Raw genomic sequence first — 21,873 nt, 5'->3', positions numbered from 1 at the left:
TGTAGGTTTATCTTTTCTTTTTTTTTTTTTTTCTTTTTAGTCTCTTACATTTTCAAAATATAAGGTTCCATTTCATTTTAGTGTTTTGAACCCTTTATTTTCTTTTGCAAAATTAAAAGGCATAAAGGCCAAAATGGGAGATCAAATTAAAAATTTTAATCAAATGAAATTGAAACATTAAAATAATTCAAAATCAAATTGGAGAAATATAAAAATATCACTCCTATTCTTATCGATCTCTGCTGCTTTTAAAATCTCAGACATAATATTGATATCGATCATTTTTAATATATATTTAGAAAAGTTGAAATAATTATTTACCAATTTAAATATTTTTTTACGATATTTTACCTTTCTAGAAATATCGCCGATGGAGTAGCGGTGGGGCCGGGGGCAGGTAATGAATATGATTAAAAAACAAAGGAGCAGAGAAAGTAGGGTCTGAAAAGTGAGAAGCAAGATACATGGTTATATGCTTCGCCCTAAAGATAAAGCAATGTCTCTCATTCATTATCAGTTATCACACCACCAACAATATGCCTTATGACCCAACTCAAACTCCCACGTGGATCTCACAAAATCAAACGAATTCATCGCCAGAGAAGAAAAAGGAAAATTCAATTCAATGGCTCCACCGATTTCGGCCTCAATCAACCACCACAAAAACAACACCATTCAATTGCTTCAATCAATCACCAATCAGATTTCCGATGCCACAAATTCAGGAAAACAGAGTTAATGCCAATTTAATTTTGCGACAACTTCGAATTCATCCGTTTAGGTAAGGAACGAAACCGAATCGAACCGGAGAAATCGGAATCATATTATTCAATTAGAGAGAGATGATAATCTTTTCTTCTTCATTTCAGTGGAGTGAAGAACTAGAAGATCTCCGATTAAGATCTAGAATCGGAGATTGGAATCGGTTAAATGAGAGAGAATCGAGCCGGAGAAGTCAGAATCAATTCGAAAGCATATTCAATTAGAGAGATGATAATCTTTTTCTTCCGAACTAGAAGATCTACGATTACGATCTAAAATCGGAGGTCAAGTTCTTGCTAAAGGATGAAGAAATAGGATCACAGACTGTACACTAAGAAACGACTGAGAGTACCTGATTTTAGTTCTAGATAGACCTACTACCTCTTCCGGCGGATTCTAACTGCGCGTCATCATCTTCTTGAACTCCTCGAAATTTACATGGCCGTCGCCGTCGACATCGACGGAACTGATCATCCGGCAGCAATCCTTCAGGCTACATTTCTCGCCGAGCCGCTTCAGCACGGAATGCAACTCCTTCGCCGAGATTAGGCCGTTCTTGTCGATGTCGTACAGATCGAAAGCGTCCTGCAGATCTTTGTTTCCTCCGCCGGTCGCCGACACGTCTTGATGAAACTCGGCGAACTCGTCGAGATCGATGAATCCGTCGCCGTCCTTATCGATCTCCGCCATAATGCGGCGGACCTCGTCGGAGGAGACCTTGCCGCCGAGTTCGCCGAGCGCGTCGCCGAGCTCGTTGACGGAAATCTTGCCGTCGCCGTTCTTGTCGAACTTGTTGAACACCTTGGTGACCTCGTCCATGGAGCCCAAGGCTCCTCCGAGATTCGTGGAGCTTGGATCCGAAACCGACTTCTTCGCCATAGGCATAAAGCTTCCCGAAAAAAATTCAAAGGGGGATTTTGAAATTTGAATTGAACGAGAGAAATCGGAAAAATATATTTTTCTTTGTTTTTTTTTCTCTGAACTGATTTGCTAAAGATTATATAGTCACAGCCGAAATCTTCCACGCGGTTTCCACGCGTTTATCTGGCGTAGTTAGGGCGGTGATCGGGAGAGTGCTAGTGTACCGTAAACTGTTCTAGTATTTTACGACCATGTATTTAATTTCTATGATATTTCTGGTTGAGCTCGATATCGATATAAGGGATAAAATGTCGTTGGTTGGTTTAAATAATTTCTATAAAATTTTTTAATTTTTTTCTCAAATAAGTGTGGGTCGAGATTTTAAATATCTATGTGGATGATGGATTTGTTAAGTGTCAACATCAATGAAGTTAAATGTTTTTGAAAAAATTATAAAGATCAAGATATTTATGTGTACATATAATTTATATTTTGTTGATTTTTTATGGTATTATAAGAATGTTCATTATTACCTTCTATGTCGATATTGAAACTGTGGACATGTGAAAATGTCGATGGAGATATCGACATGTCATGGAATTTAATACCCTCGGGTGGGTGTGTTTTTTAGCCTTAATGATAATGTGTGGGGAAATTTTTTGTTGCCTACACCTTGGTTAATAAGAGTTCCTAGAAATTTTTGACGTATTTTTATTTACTAAAAATAATTTTAGTGGAATAATTATCTATGAAATACAATAGAGATTGACCAATAAAAAAAATTATACTAATTAGTCTGATCTTTGTGTGCATGCAAGTATCGTTACATTCCAAAAAAAAATAATTTTTTTCTTTTATATATAAGTGACAGGTTAATTTACGCACACCTTAATTAAATAAGATGACACGACTTTGATATCTTAGGTGGATCAATCCATGGTAGTTGGTAATAATTTTATTATCCATTTGAGACGTACGTAAATTTTCAAAATTTCAACTTCGTCACATTAAAATCCTTATTATTTGAGTGTTCAAGTTAATGAGAGACGGCGTGCACTTGTGGTAGGCTTTTCCCTCTTGATCTAGTCATGTATTATGTGAAATGTAGATTATCGTCACTCATAATGTTGAGACCGTTAAATTATGTTCGGGTCTTTGATTTGAATTTAATTAATTATATTTCAAGATCACCCTAATTTAAGCTTTTAATTGAAATGACCGTTCCAATTTGAAATTCTTATTGATAAAATTAATTGTGAGATTAAATGCAACCAAACCTTTCTAAAAGCTAGAATTTAATGGCTTCAAGTGACGTCACATCATTTATGTAGGATAGATATTCATAGAGATGAGACCTACCCTAAAGTTATAGGACGTTTGGTACGTAGTAATGAAATGAATAAATTAAAGAAGTCTACGGGTATTATTGGACATTTTGAAATCCTATATCGAGGACCAACTCATGAAAGACTTTTACATGTAGGCATTCCATAAGTGAATCGACTCCATGTCAAAGTAAAGAGAGATTTTGAAATCCAATACAAATATTGATTGACTGATTAAGACTTATTTTTTCTCAACAAGAAGTTTAGAGATTTGAATTCTCACCCTCACATATTATTGAACTTAAAAGATTTAGATTTTGAAAATAAACAAGAGACTGTATAATAAAGAAAAATGCGTAAAAAAATCGATATATATAGATACACACACAAACATGCATATATATATATATATATATATACTTCTTTAGCATATTCACTAAAACTTTATAATTAGGTGTGTTTAGTTTTAATTTTATAGCAATTTTAATTTGAGTGATGTCTTATAAAATTTTCGAAAAAAAATATGTGGTATAGATAAAACACATTGAAATGATCTAGGTTACGTGGTTAGTTTGTAAGTTTGCAAGGGAATCTTTAATCTTGATACCAATTCAAGAAAGGGTATGATTGAGCCTAGTTATTTTTTTTTTCTCTATATGAAAGAAAAAAATCAATATCGTTATTCTATTATAGTTTGACAACTAACTTGGAAGTACTTTCCTTAGTTAGCCATAATGACGAAACTTCTTTCCCTTATGAGTTTTTCTAAAAATACTAAAATACAAGAGGCTTTCGAACAATTTCGTTGCCTTAGCTTTTAATAACTTGTTTAGTTTAGTTGCTCTTTTGTCTTTCGAAAACAAGGCGTACTCATTCTTGAGATTGAAGACTAAAGAACTTATTAAAAAGGTAAAGTCATAGCTAGAGATTTATTCTGATTGTTTAGGATCAAACGTCTTCAATCTCGATAACACCTCAAGAAATTACTTCGCATGTTCAAGTGGTAAGGAATGCATATAAATGCAAAAATCATGTCCCATATCAAACGACTTAAAAAGCAACCGATACATTCGAATTGCAATCACGAACAGCACTTACATCTTCATTTACCGATTTATATTTTTTTTTCTCTATTTTCTAATCTACTCTCGAAAATAATTTTTCCCGACCAATGGATTAGATTTGCCGGAGATGCACGACCATTCAAATATCGCCACGTCACCATCGGTAGGTGAAAATCCAAAGGACAGTGTCCACAAATTAAAAAAGTGGCGGGCCGGCCAGGCCACTGGGCAAAGCAAGTTCCCGTGGTCCCGACCGTACCCGATTGCGACTCTTTTCCCGCGTGAATTTAATAAATTCAGTTTCCGGAAACTTTTTCTGCATTTTCCTTTTTCCCAAAAAACTGTTTCAACTTTCAATAGCCGCAGAAAAAGTCAATTAATTTATATTTATATTTAATAGTAATTATTGCGATAATGATAATTAATAATAATAATAAATATTATTAAATATAATCGAGTGTGGTCGTGGGAAAGCGCGTCGAGGACTGAGTTTAAGGCAAGACCAATGCTGGTTAATGGTTGCAGACTCAGAATTTTTCCAACTATTTTAATTTAGGTTAAATATTTCTGTCAAAAAAAAAGAAAAAAAAATTTAGGTTAAATATCATTTTTTATCCCTATATTTTTAATTTTTATTTGTATTAATTCTGGTACGAATGAAACGTTCATTTTGGTATTTGTATTTTTAAAAGTGATTATTTTCATTTTGATCTTATTTCTTTTGATCATAATTTTAGCCCAACACTTTCTACTAAATTTATTGAAATATAGTCATAAATTTATATTAAAGAGTCTATATTGTGTAATTTGTATTAAATTTTTGTAAATAGAGACCAAAATAGTCACTTTTTAATATAATATTTATTGTTATTTGAGACTTTTTAAAAGATTAATGCAAATAATTCATTAATATCAACTATGACTAGGGTTTATTTGTAAAAAACTACCACCAGGGGTGTTTAAAAAAATCCTAATGAAGCTTTGTGGGAAAAAAAATTATAGTTCAAATAAATTGATTCACGAGTTTGGTTAAAATTAACAGGTTTAAATATTATCTTGATACATCCAATTTAAGCTTTTGTTTATTTTGTTTTTTAAACTTAAAAAACGTACTTTTAGTTTTTTGTCAATTTTTATCCATGTACTTTTGATATATCTGTTTTGATTTCTATATTTTTAAAGAAGTAATTGTTTTCATCCATTCATTTCCTTCTTTTCTTTCTTTTTTTTTTAAAGATCTTTTTATTTCATTTTCTGAAGTAATTGTTTTCATCGATTCATTTCCTTCCTTTCTTTCTTTTTTAAAGATCTTTTTATCTCATTTTCTGGTTATAATTTCAGCATGATAATATATTCAATAAATTTTCTGAAATGTAGCAAAACTAAGGTTTCTTGTGAATATAATGTGTTAAAAAGTTTCAAATAGGGACTAAAATGTCACTTTTAAAAAATAGACGACTAAAATTGACATTTTAAAAGTATATAAGCAAAAGTTGAGTACAAAACTAGAATGAACATTTTGAAAATATAGAAACCAAAATGTCAAAGTGAGCATAGCTCAATAGTAATTGACATATATTCCCAACCAAGAGGTTGCAAGTTCGATCCCCGACCCCACATGTTGTACTAAAAAAAATATAGAGACCAAAATGAAAGCGGTTAGAGCTCGTTTGGTAAGTTCTTGTTTCTCGTTTTTTATTTTTTAAGAAAGGAAAAATATATACATGTTTGGTAGCTATTTTTAAATTAAACATTCAAGGTTTTTATGGTATATTTATTGTTTTTAATATTTATTATTCATTTTATAAGTTAATGTAAAAAATATTACTATTTTCTAAAAAAGAAATTGTTATTTATGTTAAAAAAAAAACTAGAATCAAGAACAATAAACTTTCGTTGTTTTTATTCCTAAATCTTGTGAGAGAGGTTAAAAGAAAAGAAAGATATATATATTTAATTTGAGAGAAAAGTTAAAAGACATAAAAAAGCAGAAAGGTAATTTCAAGTCCACAGTTCAACTAAAAATGACCAGAATAACTAGTTTTAAAAAACCGACCTAAAATTGTAAAAAAAAAAAACTTTGACAATTTCCCCAATTTAATCATTAGTTTTTTGTAAGCTACTTTCAAAGAAAAAAAAAAGAAGATATTAATTGCGTTTTAGTGACGTGGTGGACCCGTGGCCGTGGTTGACAATTTCTGCAATTTTATTTTAAAAAAACTTCTCCCTCTCCCAATCACCATACGACACGCCTTTGTTCCAACAATTATTTTAATGAGAATTACTTTTGTTGAAAAGTCCACATCTTCATTTTTATATATATATATATAATTTTTTTGACATATTTTTCGCCTCTCTTATAAATATATTTGAATTCTTAGTCAAACTTAAAAGATAAAAATAATTATTTAAATGAATAATTTTACTTAGATTATGAAAAAAATCTTTCAATGGTAGATAAAAACAAAGAAACCCATAAATAGAAGAGTGATATTTATAAGCTTAATTAACTTCTAATAATATATATATATATATATATATATATATAAAACAAGCCCTATTTTTTTAGTTTTAAAAAACTGACTTAAACACATAGGTGAAAAAAAAAGCTTTTCAAAATAAAAAACAAAAAACAACTCAGACTTGGTTTGATAACATTTTATTTTAGTTTTATTTTATTGAAAATTACACTTGATTCTTCACAATTTATTTAACATGTTTTTCATGATTTTTAATTATAAAATATATTCAAATCCATAGCTAAATTTAAAAATAAAAAACAATTTTCTCATTAGATTATAAAATTATTTTTGAAAAGTAGATAACAAAATAAAAAAACAGTTGGAATTTATGTTTGCAAGCTTAATTTTGAGAAATAGAAACAAAACACAAGATGGTTAATCAATTAGAACCTTTAATTAATGATATTCCTGGATGAATCATTCTTTCTAATCCTATCCAAATTTTACACTGCAAGAGTTGATAGCTTTTCTTCATTAAAAATAAAGAAACAGTAACGTAATCAAACCGGCCATAAGTTTTTTATTTCTTATTTCTTGTTCCCGTTTTCTATTTGTCGTGATTCTATTTTTCTTTATTAAAACGGAAGAAACAGAACCAAGAAACGGAAACCTTACCAAACGAGCAGTTAATTTCCTTTATGGTGTGACTCCAAAACACTCTCAACAAAAAGATCGTGGCTCTTTTGGCTAATCAATCCGTGAGCGTTTTGGACTTTGATACCATATCAATATTCATGGGATCGGGTTCCATCTCAAAACCAATTAGCAATGAGAGGAGTAACTCATGTTTATTATAAACCATTCTTAGGTCCCTTTTCTTTTCAATGCGGGATGCTTAACATAGAGCTATGTCCATATATCTAATTATTTTAACAAAATAATAACTTAATTTTACCATATTTTTCTACCCAAGGACTTAATTAATCTTTTTATTACATTAAAAGTAAAATTGAGAATTAAAAAAAAAAAAGAATGAAGTTGAGAAATATCTAAAATGTTAGACCATTTCGATATATTTAACCGTCCAACAACTCGTCGTAATTTTAGCCACGAAAATCTTATTTTGGATATCGATGTTTTCTTAGCAAAATATATATATATATATTTTGTTGATATAAATTTTGGGTTGAGATTCAAACAACCAAGGTATCTCGATCATTGAGCTATCCTCAACACTTTGGCTAGGATAGAAAATGTCATTGTTAAAAGTTTATCATTGTGAAATATAGAATGCATTAAATGACACGAGAGACCATTGGAAGTTGAAGAAAGAAAAGGAAAAAATTGGAAATTATGAGTTTATCTTTCCATATTTACATTTTTCCGAGAGAAAAAAAAATCAATTTATGAGAACTAAAATTCTATTTACCAATATTAACATAGTTCAATCGGTCAAGATACAATTACATATATCTCTTGAAAGGTCAAATATTAGAATTCTCCTATCATTGTTCAAATAAAAAAAATATATATGCCAAAGCAAACATAATTCAATGGTAATTGATATATATCTCAACCGCACGAAGTTGTGAATTCGATCATCTCCACATGTTGTATTAAAAAAAAAATTACACAATAGTAACTGTTATTTATTGACAGCTAATTGGTTTTTACTATTTCTGTTGTTGTACACCAAGGTGGACAGGTGGTATTCTAAGCTCCTTTTATTTCTCCAGCTCAGACGGGGACAGTTTGTTACACCTTTTCCTATTTAGTTTGTTGGATTATGGTAGTGAGAGAGAGTGAGTGAGAACGGGAGAGATTGTGGGACATTTTATAATCGGCTGAAGTTTTATTCTCTTCTTCCCTAGGGTTTTCAAATCTCTGTTTCGAGCTTGAGGAAGCTGGTGGTATAGCAGAAATTAGTGATTAGAAGCAGTGAAATTCCAAAGGAGTGTATGCAGAGGAGAAGCACGGTCTACCAGTGGGTGATGCTTTGATTCTTTGTGTGATACTGCTGTTTTCATGATCATTGGTGAATAAGATGACTTTCAACAGTGGATGTAGATCTTTTTGATCGAACCACCTTAAATTTGTGTGTCCATCCCTCCCCTTAAACTCCTCTATTTTTTTTATCTTTCTCATTCTTTGATTTGTTGAACACTGTTTTGGTTGGGCTGTTTTAAGATTACATTTGTTAACTGTTATATTTTAGATCTTCTATTAGTAAATTAGATCTAATAATTTTTAACAGTAACGAATCAAGCTTAACCGTATCTATTTAGTCATAGTTGCAAACTAAAAAAAAAAATTTAAACATTGATTGATTGATTTTTTTTTGTTATTTTTAGAATAACAATTTGGGAATATGGAGGATTAAACCTCCTGTCTCGAAGGGAGGATTACATACCAATTACTTAAAGGGTAAACATTTATTGACTTTCACGAAGATAATCAAAACATTTTTATTGGATGGAATAACCCAGATATTATTGATTATAATTATAGTAATTATTTTTCTTATAATAGATAATTGTAGTAATTATTACTGTTTCAAAAGAAAATTATAGTAATTATCACTAATTAATGTGTACCCCATTTTTTAAACAATTCATAATTTTATTTTACCTTCAATTTCTATTTTTATCATATTGAACCCAACACAATTTTTTAATTAGATATTAATTTCAACAACCAAGCCCAAGTATTTTTTTTAAGAGCGAAAATTTCTATACTACCAGAGTACTATGCTTTCTACCAAACTATTTATGCTCGTAAAATTAAGAGACGATCACTAAACTAAATGTGGCGCCACGTCGAAGAGATTACCATGCTGGTAAATAGGTGGCCACGTATGAGTAAGAAGATTTTAAAAAACAAAAATAGTTATAAATCCGTCTCCAATGCGTAGCTAAAATCAGGCTGTCCTCTGGAAAGAAAATCAACTATTTCCTGAATATTATTTTTGGAAATAATTTGGTGGAGAGCATATATATTTTTTGAAATATCTAAGAAAAAACAATATTAGAAAAAAAAGCCTACTACCATAATATATGTATTATTCTCGTTTATTATTTTAAATGATGTGGAGTCCAACAACATTTAAGAATTTATTTATAAAGAGAAATTTATAGTCCAAACAGAGGAATTACGTGGTAAGAGATTACTACAAATCTTCCCTATTTTATTTCAATTGTTGCAAAGGAGAGCATCCACACTTTTGCACACTTTAACTCCAACTTGTACATGGTCATGTGGTGGAGGAACTTCTTCATTTGCTTCACAAATTCTAAAGACCATTTAACTGAGATGGTATGAAAATTTAGTGAAGGTTGATAAAATTAGAAAGAAAATTTTAAAATTCCAACGCTTTTACATATATATTTTTTTAATCTAACACGAATCAAGGAGGATATCTCATTGAAACCCATGTCACATATTTCTAGTTCGGTGTGTCAATTAAAACATACACACTTTTTTTTTACAAGACTCGAGAATTGGAGCTTCACCCTCTTATACTAGGGCACCTATACTCGTCCCAAAGCGTAGACCTAAAAGATCATATCAATTTTTTTTTTTATTAATCTCATCCAAAGGCTCGAACATATGTGATCTCTGGATATGTGTTACTTAGAGACTGCATGTCCTTACCAACAAAACTACCCTTAGGGCTAAAACATTTGAAAATTTAGGAACAAGCGAATCTCACTGAAACCCATGTCATATTTCTAACGGGAGACGCTGCCATGAGTGAAACTATTTCCTTCCACAAACTTACAGCTCTCAATTTTTCCAGGGAACATTATTCTTGGAATTTCGCGTGAAATTTCCAATTTCTCCTTATGCTTATCAAATATTTATCAGGAGAAGTTAGTATCTCCCGATGTTTTTTAAAAAGCATCAGGAAATAATATATTTCTCCCAAGAAGTAGAAAACTCTTTCTCCGGACGAAAAGTTAAAGAAAGTCGGGAGAAAGGCTTACTCCCAATTGATTTTGTGTGTAAAATGTTGGATTTAAAGGTGCGAAAGAAAGTGCAAGAAATTTATTCACATATACGTGGTGAATATGCTTGTGGTTTTGTTTCTTTTAATATTAAATTTGGAGTTATTTATTTAAATGGAAAAGTTGTTTCTTTATTGTGTTAATTTGTAACTTTATATACATTAAATTTACATATGTAACATATGCAAAATGTTACATATGTGTTTAATTTTGTGTGATAGGTTACATGCTTGGACAACTATATATAGTTGTGGATTTCTTTCTTTTGAGATATCGAAGCATACCACAATTGGGTATTCTCCTCGTCCCACAAGAGTTCTCTCTTCTTTTGAGTTGTTGTTCTTGTTTGTGTTGAGGCAAGTACCTAAGAATTCTGCCAGATCCGAGTAGTTCGAGGTTGCAATTCTACCGGAGTTAGTCGTTGTATTACGATCGCTATAGTCTGCTAGCAACTTGTGCAGAGTGAATAATTATCTTCAGGTCAGCGCTATTGTAGCATGCTTCGACTATATTTTGTAAAGTTTTTGTGTTCATAAAGCTGTCAAGATCTATAATTGTTTGTAACCAGTTATGTTGTAAATTGTTGCTAGTGTTATTCAGTTTACATATACAACGTATATTTACCCAACAAAAAACGCTGTGAGCATGCTTTGCCGACATTTTATAAAACGTCGGGAGAAACGGCTTACTCCTGACATTTTTCAAATTTTCATCGTGAGTGGGCCAATTTTTCCGATGCCAAATAGAGGGTAAGAGAAAGTATTGAATTCTTGCAAAAAGGAAAACGAGCTCGAAACTATCTGTGACAATTTTTTTTTTGTATAATCGATCAAAAATGGTTAAATAAAGTTGTGACGGTTAAAAAATGTTATTTATTTCTGAAAATGATGACAAGACTATATATCATATTTTTTTTAGTTGTAATGAAATCCTAAAAAAATAAATTTACAAAAATAACTGTCATTCATCAAAGAAAAATTTATAGTTTTATAGTTTTTAACTGTTACAAAATTATAAAAATATGAAAGTAACGTTTTTTCCCGCCTTGCGTCTCTACCATTCTTTGACAATTTTTAACTGTCATTTAATAAAATAAAAATCCAGTTTTGGTGACAGATTTTACCTGTCACGATTTATACAAAATCCGAAAACTAGCGTTTTTTCCTGCCAAAATCGCACTTTATCATTTTGTGACAATTTTTAACTGTCATTAAATTAAAGAAAAAATTCAAATTTTCGTGACAAGTTAAAAACTATCATAAAATTTTAAAAATTCGATAGATAGTATTTTTTCCCACAAAAAATGCGCCATCACTGTTCGTGATAGTTTTTTTCCTTAAAATTTTTTTTACTGTACATGACTGTGATAGAATACCAGTTTTGTAACCGTGTATCCCAACCCTTGTCCCGATGAAAATATTTCGTTGGAAAAATCTTTTTGTGATGTTTTTCTTCTTTTTCCAACATTTTGAAGCATCGAAAAAGTCTTATTTCTAAGGAGCAATAGTTCGAATTCAAATTCTTTCAACGTCATCCAGATAACATATAGATTGGAAAGCAACCATTATTCAAGTTCAATTACATTCATAATGCTTAAAGGCCATGTTCAATTAGTCGTAGCAAGATAGGCATCAATTCCCATGGAGATCTTAGAAAGAAATTCCAGGTAAACTTCTGGGGAGGGAACGTTCTCGTCCGCCTTCTCGAACTCGATCGACCAGTTCACGGTGGCGCCCAATCCAACGACATCGTCGGAGGCTTGGAACTTTATCTTGAACAAGCTGTACTGGCTTAGTATATCTCCTTCAACAACTTGGTATGTGATTGACTTGTTTTCTTCATCCAAATCTGCCACTTCTGCCTTCGCTTCTGCTGGACCAACTGCAGGCAATGCCACCCTTTCTAATCACACAGTGATTTTTGAGCTATGAAATTATTATTTAGGAGGGCTTATATAACATTTTGATTCCTTATCTTTTGTTTCTCATTTCTCATATTTTAGAAACGTAGAAACTATAGAAACAATAATAAAGTCAAATTTTTCTTTTTTTCTTGTTCTCGTTATATTTTTTTAACACATAAATAAAAGTAATATTTTATTATTATTGACTTATAAATACATGCATAATAGTATTAAAAAATAAATATAACATAAAAATTTTGAATATTTAATTTAAAAAATTAATTATCAAATAAAATTTTATTTTTTAATTTAAAATTTTAGAGAGTAAAAAAACAAGAAATAATTACAAAACATGTTTTTGTTTCTTTTTTCAATACAATTATTTAAAGAATATATATATATATATATATATATATATATATATATATATATATATATAGTTTCAAACTACTCTATGATCGAGGGCTCTACTTCTCTTTGGACTCTGTTTATGGAGGGTACTGAACGAATCGACTGCCTCCGAATCAGATGTGAAGGTCTCCCCTCATCCGGCTCTCTGTTGGGGAATCTCAAAAGGATGGAGTTCCAGCAAAACCCTTTTTAAGGATGAGGACAGTAGTTCGGGGACCCGCTTTGTTAAGGTCACGAAAGTCAACGTACATGCGAACTCTGCAGTCCTCTTTTGGGACAGTCTATCGACCCCCGAAATTGGAAAAAATTTTGTTATAAAAACGAACAGTTGTATATATGTATATATAGTGTATATATAGTATTTTTTTCTCTTTTTTTTTTTTGAAAAGATATTAAGGTTTACAGAGTGTATTTGACTCATAGATCGATTAGGTTTGCATAGTATGAAGTTTATAAAACTCTAAGTTTATGTCTATAATATATCTGAAGTTATATAAGTTTAATTGGCTAATCAACAAGAGTTACATATACTTAATTAGCTTTACCAATTATGAAATTCATCATTCTTCACATCCTATATATTAATTATCTTAAATTACCGATTCGAGTAAATAATTTGTAAATTATAAACTTATAAAAGCAAAACGTTTGCTTCACAAGCTCAAGTTTTTAGGATTCTTTCTTTTTATGGTCCAAACACAAAATACACAAGTCATGTGCAAATAATCTAAGTTTCATAACCCTAGGTTTAAGAAGCTCGAGTTAAGAAAAAGTCGTGATAAAATCTATAAATAGGAGAGAGTATTCGACTCACACACTAAACTTTATCTACGTCCATGAGGTTAAGAAGCAAAATTCATGTTTGATATAAAACGAATTAACAAAAAGTCAGTCAATTCAGTTTAGGGATAGAATTTGCTAGTCCCGAAACGGTTCTTTTAAGACTCGTTTGGTAACGTTCTCGTTTCTCGTTTATTGTTTTTAATTTTATTAAGAAATCAAAGATATTTGACAACTATATGTATTTTCCTTCTTTCTCATTTTTTAGAAACATCCTCAAAATTGTATAGAAATTTTGGAAACAATAAATAACAACTTTCTTGTTTCGTTCCCGTTTCCTAATTATTCGAAAACATAAATAAAAATATAGTTTCATCATTTTTGAATTCATGAGTATTGGAGCCAATGTCATAAGACCAGTGTCACAACTTTCTAGTTAGGGTTCATATATGGCTTACCAATGTCATAAGACCAGTGCATGAGGCAGCCAGGAGTGAAGTCATCTCCTTCAAGGAATTTGAAGCTTTTAACCTTCTCATGGAACATTTGAACCAAATGGTCCATTTTCTTCCTAAAGAAACCATAGAATTCCTCAGCAGAGGATTTCATTTGAACCGCAACACTGAGTTTTCCAATCTGAGCCATTACTCAAACTCAAAATATATAGCAACAAAATTAGAAACAAGTGAAGAAAATAATATGATGTTTTGTGAGAAGCCAAAGTAGGGTTTTTATACTGCAGATATTTGTGAGAATTATACCCTTTGTGCTGTTTTATAGGTTGCAATTTGATACTGTGACCACTCCAAAACTTTATATATTCTCTGCATCTCGTCCCCTCTCTCTTGGCCGGATCCCATTTTTGGGTCGATTGCTCGTTTGAACGGGCTCTATACTATATCAATATTTATGGGTTTAATCTCAAAACCAATTGACAATGAGATGAGTAGCCCATGTCTATTATAAACCATTGTTAGGTCTACTCTGTTTTCAATGTGGGATCCTTAACACTTGTTTTTCGTTTCTTTTTTAAATGAAGACATAACTTCGTTTAGTAATTGTTTCTTATTTCTTGTTGTTTCTTTGTAAAAATAAACAGAAATATACTTGACAATAATTTATTGTTTCTTGTTCTTTAAAATTTAAAATTTAAAAAAAGGTTAGCTTTTTATGTGAAAATTTATATTTTTAAATTAAATAGTCAATATTTTTATTTTTAATACTTATTATGCATTTTATAAGTCAAGAATGATAAAATAATACTTTTATTTGTTTTTGAAAAAAAACGAACAAGAAACACAAGCAATTTGACTGTGTTATTTCCAAAATTTAGACACAATTTTAGAAAATTTTTTAAATTACAAATTAAATAACAGAACAATTTGTAAACATATGTGTTACTCAAAAACTGAAAATAAAAACAAGAAATACATTAATGATTTTGACATCGGAGAGAGATTCTAATATAAGAGGATAGAAGAGAATCCCAAAAGCTTCACACTGAAGAAAGTGATGAAAATCATCGATAAGAATTAATGAGAAACATTGTAGATACGTGAAAATAATTTTTAATTAGGCTGAATATGACGAATGAAGATGTTCCGTGTACCGTCGGTATAAGATCGAAAAGAATGCATTGGATGGATGCCCGGACATCGAGAAGGATGGACGCTCTCAGAGGCGAAAGGCCAGGGGGAGATACCGTCTGTGATCCATGGATCTCCGATCGGGAAACCATATCCAAGCTCCGTGGCTAGTCTGCGCTCTTTGGACTTTTCAAACTTAGCGAACTGAAACATCTGAGTAGCTAAAGGAAGGGAAATCAATCGAGACCTCGTTCCTAAATCATTCATTTAGATAATTTTCAATTACGTACTTAATATTTTAAAATTCTCAATTTTAATTTCAATGTATAAAAAATTCTCAATGTATCGTCCCATAAAAAAATTGTAAACATTTGTTCGGTAAAATTTGATGTATCATTGAATTATTGTTTTATTGACAAATTCGAACATTAAAGGAATGTTATTTCAGTGTAATTCAACTAGTGCACCAACAAAATCTGATCATGCCATCAATGTAAAGCTATATGCCCATGTATCCAAGTATTTTATGAAAATAATAACTTCATATTTTATCATATTTTACTTAGTTGAAATATTTTATTACATTTTGGGTAAATTGAGAGTTTTAAAAAAAATTTAAGAATCAAATTGAAAACTGGTTAAAAAAATTGGAGACCATTTGATATATCAGAGTTCATCTTTCCATACTTCCATTTTTTAGAGAGCAAAAAATACATTTACGAGAATCAAAAACTCCATTCCGAAAACATAAACATAGTTTAGTTAGTAAGACACAATCACCTATTAAAGGTTGGAATTCTCCTCTATATATATATAATCAACAAATCCATGTGGCTATTTTGTCATAGTTGTAAATTTTTAAAAAAATTATTTAACATTGATTGACTTTAACAAAGATTATCAAAACATTTTGATTCAATGATTGACGGAATAGTCTACCTAGATATTATTGATTATAATTATAGTAATTAGTTTTTTGTTACAAAGATAATTATAGTAATTATTACTAATTAATGTGTATTCCATCTTTTCAATAAATTGATAATTATTTTTCTTTGGATAAATATAAATTCATAATTATGTTTTACCTTCTATAATTCTATTTTATCCGGATCATATTTTTTTTACAACAAATGTGAAATGAAAGATATAATTAGAAGTATACATATGATTTTTTAAAGATGTGATAAGTGAGATATATGACTTAATTACATCTTTGTTAGTTTTACGAAGGTCTAAACACTTTTTTTCCTCCAAACTTTCTTACTTCATTTTTTTCTTCTAAAACTGTAAAGTGATAAACTATAAAATATTTTATTCTAGTCCATCAATTTTTAAATGTCATATTTTAATGATAACATAGTTCAAGACATATATCTCTGATCAAAAAATCGTGACTTCGAATCTCCACCTCCACATGTTGTTGTATCAAAACAAGCACGCTTAACTTTGGAGTTCTTACGATTGAACCACCGAAAAATCGAAAAGTAAGGTGCACCTTGTTAGTATAGGTAATAACTATCAATTTTTTTAAGCCTTTTCTTACCATGGTTACATGGTCTCAGGATCTCTCTAATTCAGATGTGGTATCGGTTCATTCCATGGACCTCTCCTATCTAGTCGGATATCACAGTATAGTATGGGTATTAATCTCGTTTATTATTTTAAATGATGTGGGGTTCAACAACATTCAAGAATTATTTATAAAGAGAAATTCAGAGTGCTAAACAGCGGAATTATGTACTACGAGAGTACTACAAATGTTCCCCATTTTAGTTCAATTGTTGCAAAGGAGAGCATCCACACTTTTGCACACTTTAACTCCAAGTTGTAGATAGTCATGTGGTGGAGGAACTTCTTCGTTTGCCTTCACAAATTCCAAAGACCATTTAACTGAGCTTATGCCATTGTTGCCTTCACCATCGCTAACTTCAATTTTCACTTGGAACATTTCAAAATCTTTGAACAGATCTCCCTCAAGACACTCATAAATTATTGTTTTGTTAGGCTCATCCACAATTAGCCTCATCTTTACTTCGATTGAGCTACCTGTATATATGTTTGTTTCCACCAAAAATCGAACCCAATAATTTGAGTTGATATAAAGACATACGTATTTAACGATGCGAGAAGGAACGAAAATAAACTGCTTGAAAGTTGAAACGTCGCTTGAAAGTTTAGGACTGAGAGAGAGTGTTTTCCTACCAAAATCAATAGCTGAATCACTATTAAAACATTCGAAAGTTTTCACATGGAGGGAAAGAATAAATTTATTTATACTAGTGAGCAACACGTGTGATGTACATGAAATTTATCATTTTATTACTATTATTTTAAGAGCAATTTTGTCATTCAAAAATATAAATATCGATATTTTTATCTAAATAATCTTTCAATATTTACAAAATTTAAATAAACTTAATAAATGATAATTTGAGTAAGGTATTTGGATGGGCGGAAAAAAAGAGTAGCGGATGGAAAAAAAATGAAAATATTAAGTGAGAGATAAATGAAGTTTTTTTTAGAGATTTAAGAAAAGTGGAATTTGTAAAGGTAGAGAAAATATATTTGAAAATTAAGGGGGGAGAGAAGTGGAATTTGAGGGGAATCGAGAGAGAATGGAGTGGAGAGAAAGAGAGAGAATTAGTGGAATTTTAAAGAATTTGAAGAGAGATGGGAGAGATGAATGACAAAATTTTCATCCAAATAATAATAAAAAATGATTAAAAATAAAATGAAAAGATAAAGTTTCTCTATGTACTTTTTATATATATATATATAATACTAAATTTTAATAAGTGAAGTATAATATATGTATAATATTTCACTTATGAAAATTTAGCGAATGATGACCAAATTAGGGAGGAAATTTTAAGATTCAAATGTTTTTACATCATTTTTTTAATCTAAGATGAAGTAAGGAGGTATCTAATCAATCGAAACTAACTCATGTCATATTTTCAATAGGTGTGTAGATTAAAACATGTTTTTTCTTATGAGATTCAGAATTTGAGCTTCAGTCCTCCTATCCCAGGCATCTGTGCTTGCCTCAAAACACGACTCGAGAGACATTAAGAACTTTTAAGGTTCAAATATACGATCTCTGCAATAGATGTCTTACCTAGAGATTGCATGTCCTTGCTAGTAGAACTGCCTTTAAGGATTAAAAATATTTGAAAGTTTAGGAATCAAAGTGGGAGGATATCTCACCGAGACCGATGTCATATTTCCAGTGGGAGATGCTGCCATGAGTGAAACTATTTCCTTCCGCAAACTTATAGCTCTCAATGTTTCCAGGGAACATTCTTGGAAAGTAGTCCATTTTGTTCTTTAGAAACTCATAGAATTTGTGGCCACAAGACTTGAGCTGCACCTGCTCTGAGATCTTAGCAATCTGAGCCATTTTCAGGACATCCCTGCTCATCCATGTTCCAAGCAGGAGCCCTTTTATAGCCAAAAGTAGAACATTTTTTTTTAAATATGTGACCAAATGCAGAATTAAAAGAATTTTTATTATAAATATTTTTAATAAGACGCTTTAAACTAAAGGTATGCCGATCATTTTATTCAAGATATATATATATATATATATATATATATATATATATATATATATATATATATAATATAATTTAAAACCAATTTGATTATTTAAAAAATGAGATTTTACAAAAATATTTTTTTGTTAATATGTAGACGACCACAGTGGGAGTCAAACCCATGACTTTTTGATCCGAAGTCAAACGCGCTAATCCACTACGCTATGCGGTCATTTTGTGAGGTGGACCTAATACTAATAATTACAAATTACAACTGATTTTAAAGTGTAAAATGATTATTTATTAATATAAATACTTTTTTTTTATAATTTTTATGATTTTCCGAAAATTTTCATTGACATCTACATTTTATCAATATTTCTATTGACATTTCTGTAAAATTGAGATCTCAACATCTTTCGTCGACCTCGACATCGATATTTAAAACTTTACTCGCTGAATATAGAGCAGAAAAATTATTGGAGTAGTTATACTGCAAAGGTGAGACTTATTTTTCAGGAGTACACCAGATTTCTATTGTTCTATGTGATCTTTAAATAAATTTTAATACGCGGTAATATTCACATCATCATATTTGCAAATATTAACGATAGGAAATAATGGGTAGACATCATCAAATAGCCTGTTATCCCATATATGCAAGCACCCGACCTAATCTTTCTCTATTAGATCCCGTTTACTTGCTCGCAATCGTAATCAAAATTTTCATTACGTTTGATTATGTTTACCAAAATAAATGAATGAGAATAAAACGTGGGCCCCACTCCAAATTTTGGAATCACTCCCCGAAAAATGGGCAATCCCATTACACCCACTCACGATTTTTTGCTTTCTTTTAGGGTTATTTTTTCAACTGCTCCATTGTCGCATTTCCTCTTCTCATTTGCCTGTTTGTATTATAAAATTATTTAATTTTAGATTGAATTGGCAAAATAATGTTTATTATAATAAATAATGTAATAATAATATCAAATAAAGTGTAAAAAAATTTTAGACTTAAATGCAAAATATATAATTTATTACTATTAAGTAAAATAATATAAGTAGATCTAAAAATTATTATAAATAATTATTTTTTTCAATATAAAAAATCTCATAACATCCTTTTTAATTAATGTAATTTTATATTAGTTATAAATATATAAGGGTATTTTGATAATCAGCATATGTCTGATTACGATTCCAGATGAAAGTAAACACCATGAATTGGTTTTTTATTTCGATTCCATATATGTTTAAGTAAACAATATCAATGAAATAACATTTCCGTTCGGATTGATTTCATTACGATTGATTTTCATTACGATTGATTTCCATTACGATTACGAGTAAGTAAATAGGACCGTGAAACTTAATTAAGTGTCAGTTGATGACAGTTTAATTTTTAGTATTTTGCTTTTAAAATTTATGTTCGTTGTTTCACAATTTTCTTTGGGTATGTTTTTACCTTCTTTGTATTTAAATTTTAGGCCAAATTTCAATAATAAAAATTAATTTTTTATTTTTTTTCCCAAAACTTTGCATAGTTTTGAAAAATTAAAACCTTTTTAAAAAGGAGATAACAAAACAAAGAAAGGGAGAAAGATGTTTCCCAAACATTTTTTATTCTTTTGCCGATGATATTTTGCATCCACAAAAACTTTATTTCTATACACCAAATTTTAATTGAAAAATAGAAAATAAAAAACCAAAATAGTTATCAAATGACCAGAACTAGCCCTAAATTAAAATGAACATGTCTAGTGTTTTTCATATATGATCACCAAATTTTCAATCTAAATTGTTAGGGGTTTTTTTTGGGGCAACTTGAGATATGGCAAAAAAAAGTTAGGAAAATAAGCAAAATAACAATAAGGTTTGAGTTTTTCAAATATAACATTTTTTTTTACAAAAAAACGGAGGCCCACGTTCTAAATTACAAGTATACCCTGCAGGTCCGAACCAACAATAAATTACTTCTGATTGACTTTTAATATACTAATAATTGACAGATATACTCCTTATATATATGTGATATATGTTTGATATACATATAGTATGAAATTGATTTACTTATGATATAACTATGATATCTACTACTATAGGTGACATAGAATTGATTGACTTCTGATATACTATTGATTTACTTATGATATAACTATGATTGACAGATATAGACCTGATATATATGTGATATATGTTTCATATACATCTGATATAAAATTGATTTACTTCTAATATAACTATGATATATACTACTATAGGTGATATAGGACTGATTGACTTCTGATACTATTGATTTACTAATGATATAACTATGATTGACAGATATACTACTGATATATATGTGATATATGTTTGATATAACTATGATATCTACTACTATAGGTGATATAGAACTGATTGACTTCTGATATACTATTGATTTACTTCTGATATAACTATGATTGACAGATATACTCATGATATATATGTGATATATGTTTGATATAAATATGATATGAAATTGATTTACTTTTGATACAACTATGATATCTACCAATTATTTCGAACATATTACCTCTAATATGTTTTCTGATATACTATTAAGATATGAAATAATTTTTTTTTTCCAGATAAAAGCAATGGTACAAACACGAAAAATGAAATAAAAAAACATCGTCGAAAATGTTGATGTCATTCGTCCCAAAAGACAACATAAACTAACGCCAAAAGTGTTGTCTATGGAAAACCGACCACGCCGACACATGCTTATGCGGCCGACCGACCGAACGGTCGGTTCGGTCTGTCGGTTTTGTCAGTTTAATTTATTTATTTTTTCATTTTTTGAATAATTTTTAATTCATTTTATATTTAAAATTTGATTTTGTTGATGATTTGGGTTGGGTGTTCTTTTTTAATAGTTGAATTTTTAACCGTAAAGTTACGAGAATATTTTCATAATTTTGAATATTTGATAACAATTAGACAATTAATTATGCTAGAATTGCTAGTTAATCAATATTAAAATGAATCATCAAATTCCAAATAATCATTTAAAATAATTAGTAGTTTTACTTCTAATAGAAATTTAAAAGACATTAGATCCAAATTAAAAAATATATATATTACTTCCAAGTTGTCATCTAAATCTAAAATACGTCAATTCAAACATAGAAAATAAAATCATAGTCTAA

General features: G+C 29.9%; 3 protein-coding genes and 1 non-coding gene across 4 annotated transcripts; all 4 read right to left on the bottom strand.

The window, feature by feature from the left end:
- Nucleotides 1-955: 955 nt before the first annotated feature.
- LOC111013180 (putative calcium-binding protein CML23) lies at nt 956-1,753 on the bottom strand. The gene has a single exon (XM_022287577.2). It carries the CDS (start codon nt 1,645-1,647, stop codon nt 1,159-1,161), a length of 489 nt encoding a protein of 162 aa, XP_022143269.1. The 5' UTR covers nt 1,648-1,753; the 3' UTR covers nt 956-1,158.
- A 10,229-nt stretch (nt 1,754-11,982) lies between these two features.
- On the bottom strand, nt 11,983-14,282 carry LOC111013280 (MLP-like protein 31). Its single transcript, XM_022287709.2, has 2 exons — nt 14,031-14,282; nt 11,983-12,359 (listed from the first exon to the last, which is right to left on the bottom strand). The coding sequence occupies exons 1-2, from the start codon at nt 14,215-14,217 to the stop codon at nt 12,085-12,087; spliced, it is 462 nt and encodes a 153-aa protein (XP_022143401.1). The 5' UTR covers nt 14,218-14,282; the 3' UTR covers nt 11,983-12,084.
- Nucleotides 14,283-16,796: 2,514 nt separating this feature from the next.
- On the bottom strand, nt 16,797-18,572 carry LOC111013301 (MLP-like protein 34). The gene is made up of 2 exons (XM_022287728.2): nt 18,369-18,572; nt 16,797-17,207 (listed from the first exon to the last, which is right to left on the bottom strand). Exons 1-2 carry the CDS (start codon nt 18,559-18,561, stop codon nt 16,936-16,938), a joined length of 465 nt encoding a protein of 154 aa, XP_022143420.1. The 5' UTR covers nt 18,562-18,572; the 3' UTR covers nt 16,797-16,935.
- A 283-nt stretch (nt 18,573-18,855) lies between these two features.
- TRNAR-UCG (transfer RNA arginine (anticodon UCG)) lies at nt 18,856-18,929 on the bottom strand. Its single transcript has one exon. It is a non-coding gene; the product is annotated as a tRNA-Arg (tRNA).
- Nucleotides 18,930-21,873: the final 2,944 nt, after the last annotated feature.

The sequence above is a fragment of the Momordica charantia genome (assembly GCF_013281855.1).
Source record: "Momordica charantia cultivar OHB3-1 chromosome 8 unlocalized genomic scaffold, Mcharantia_2.0 BLBB01000008.1, whole genome shotgun sequence".
Classification (NCBI taxonomy): Eukaryota; Viridiplantae; Streptophyta; class Magnoliopsida; order Cucurbitales; family Cucurbitaceae; genus Momordica; species Momordica charantia.
Note: the sequence above shows the minus strand (reverse complement) of the source record. Positions and strands in the feature narration are given on the sequence as shown.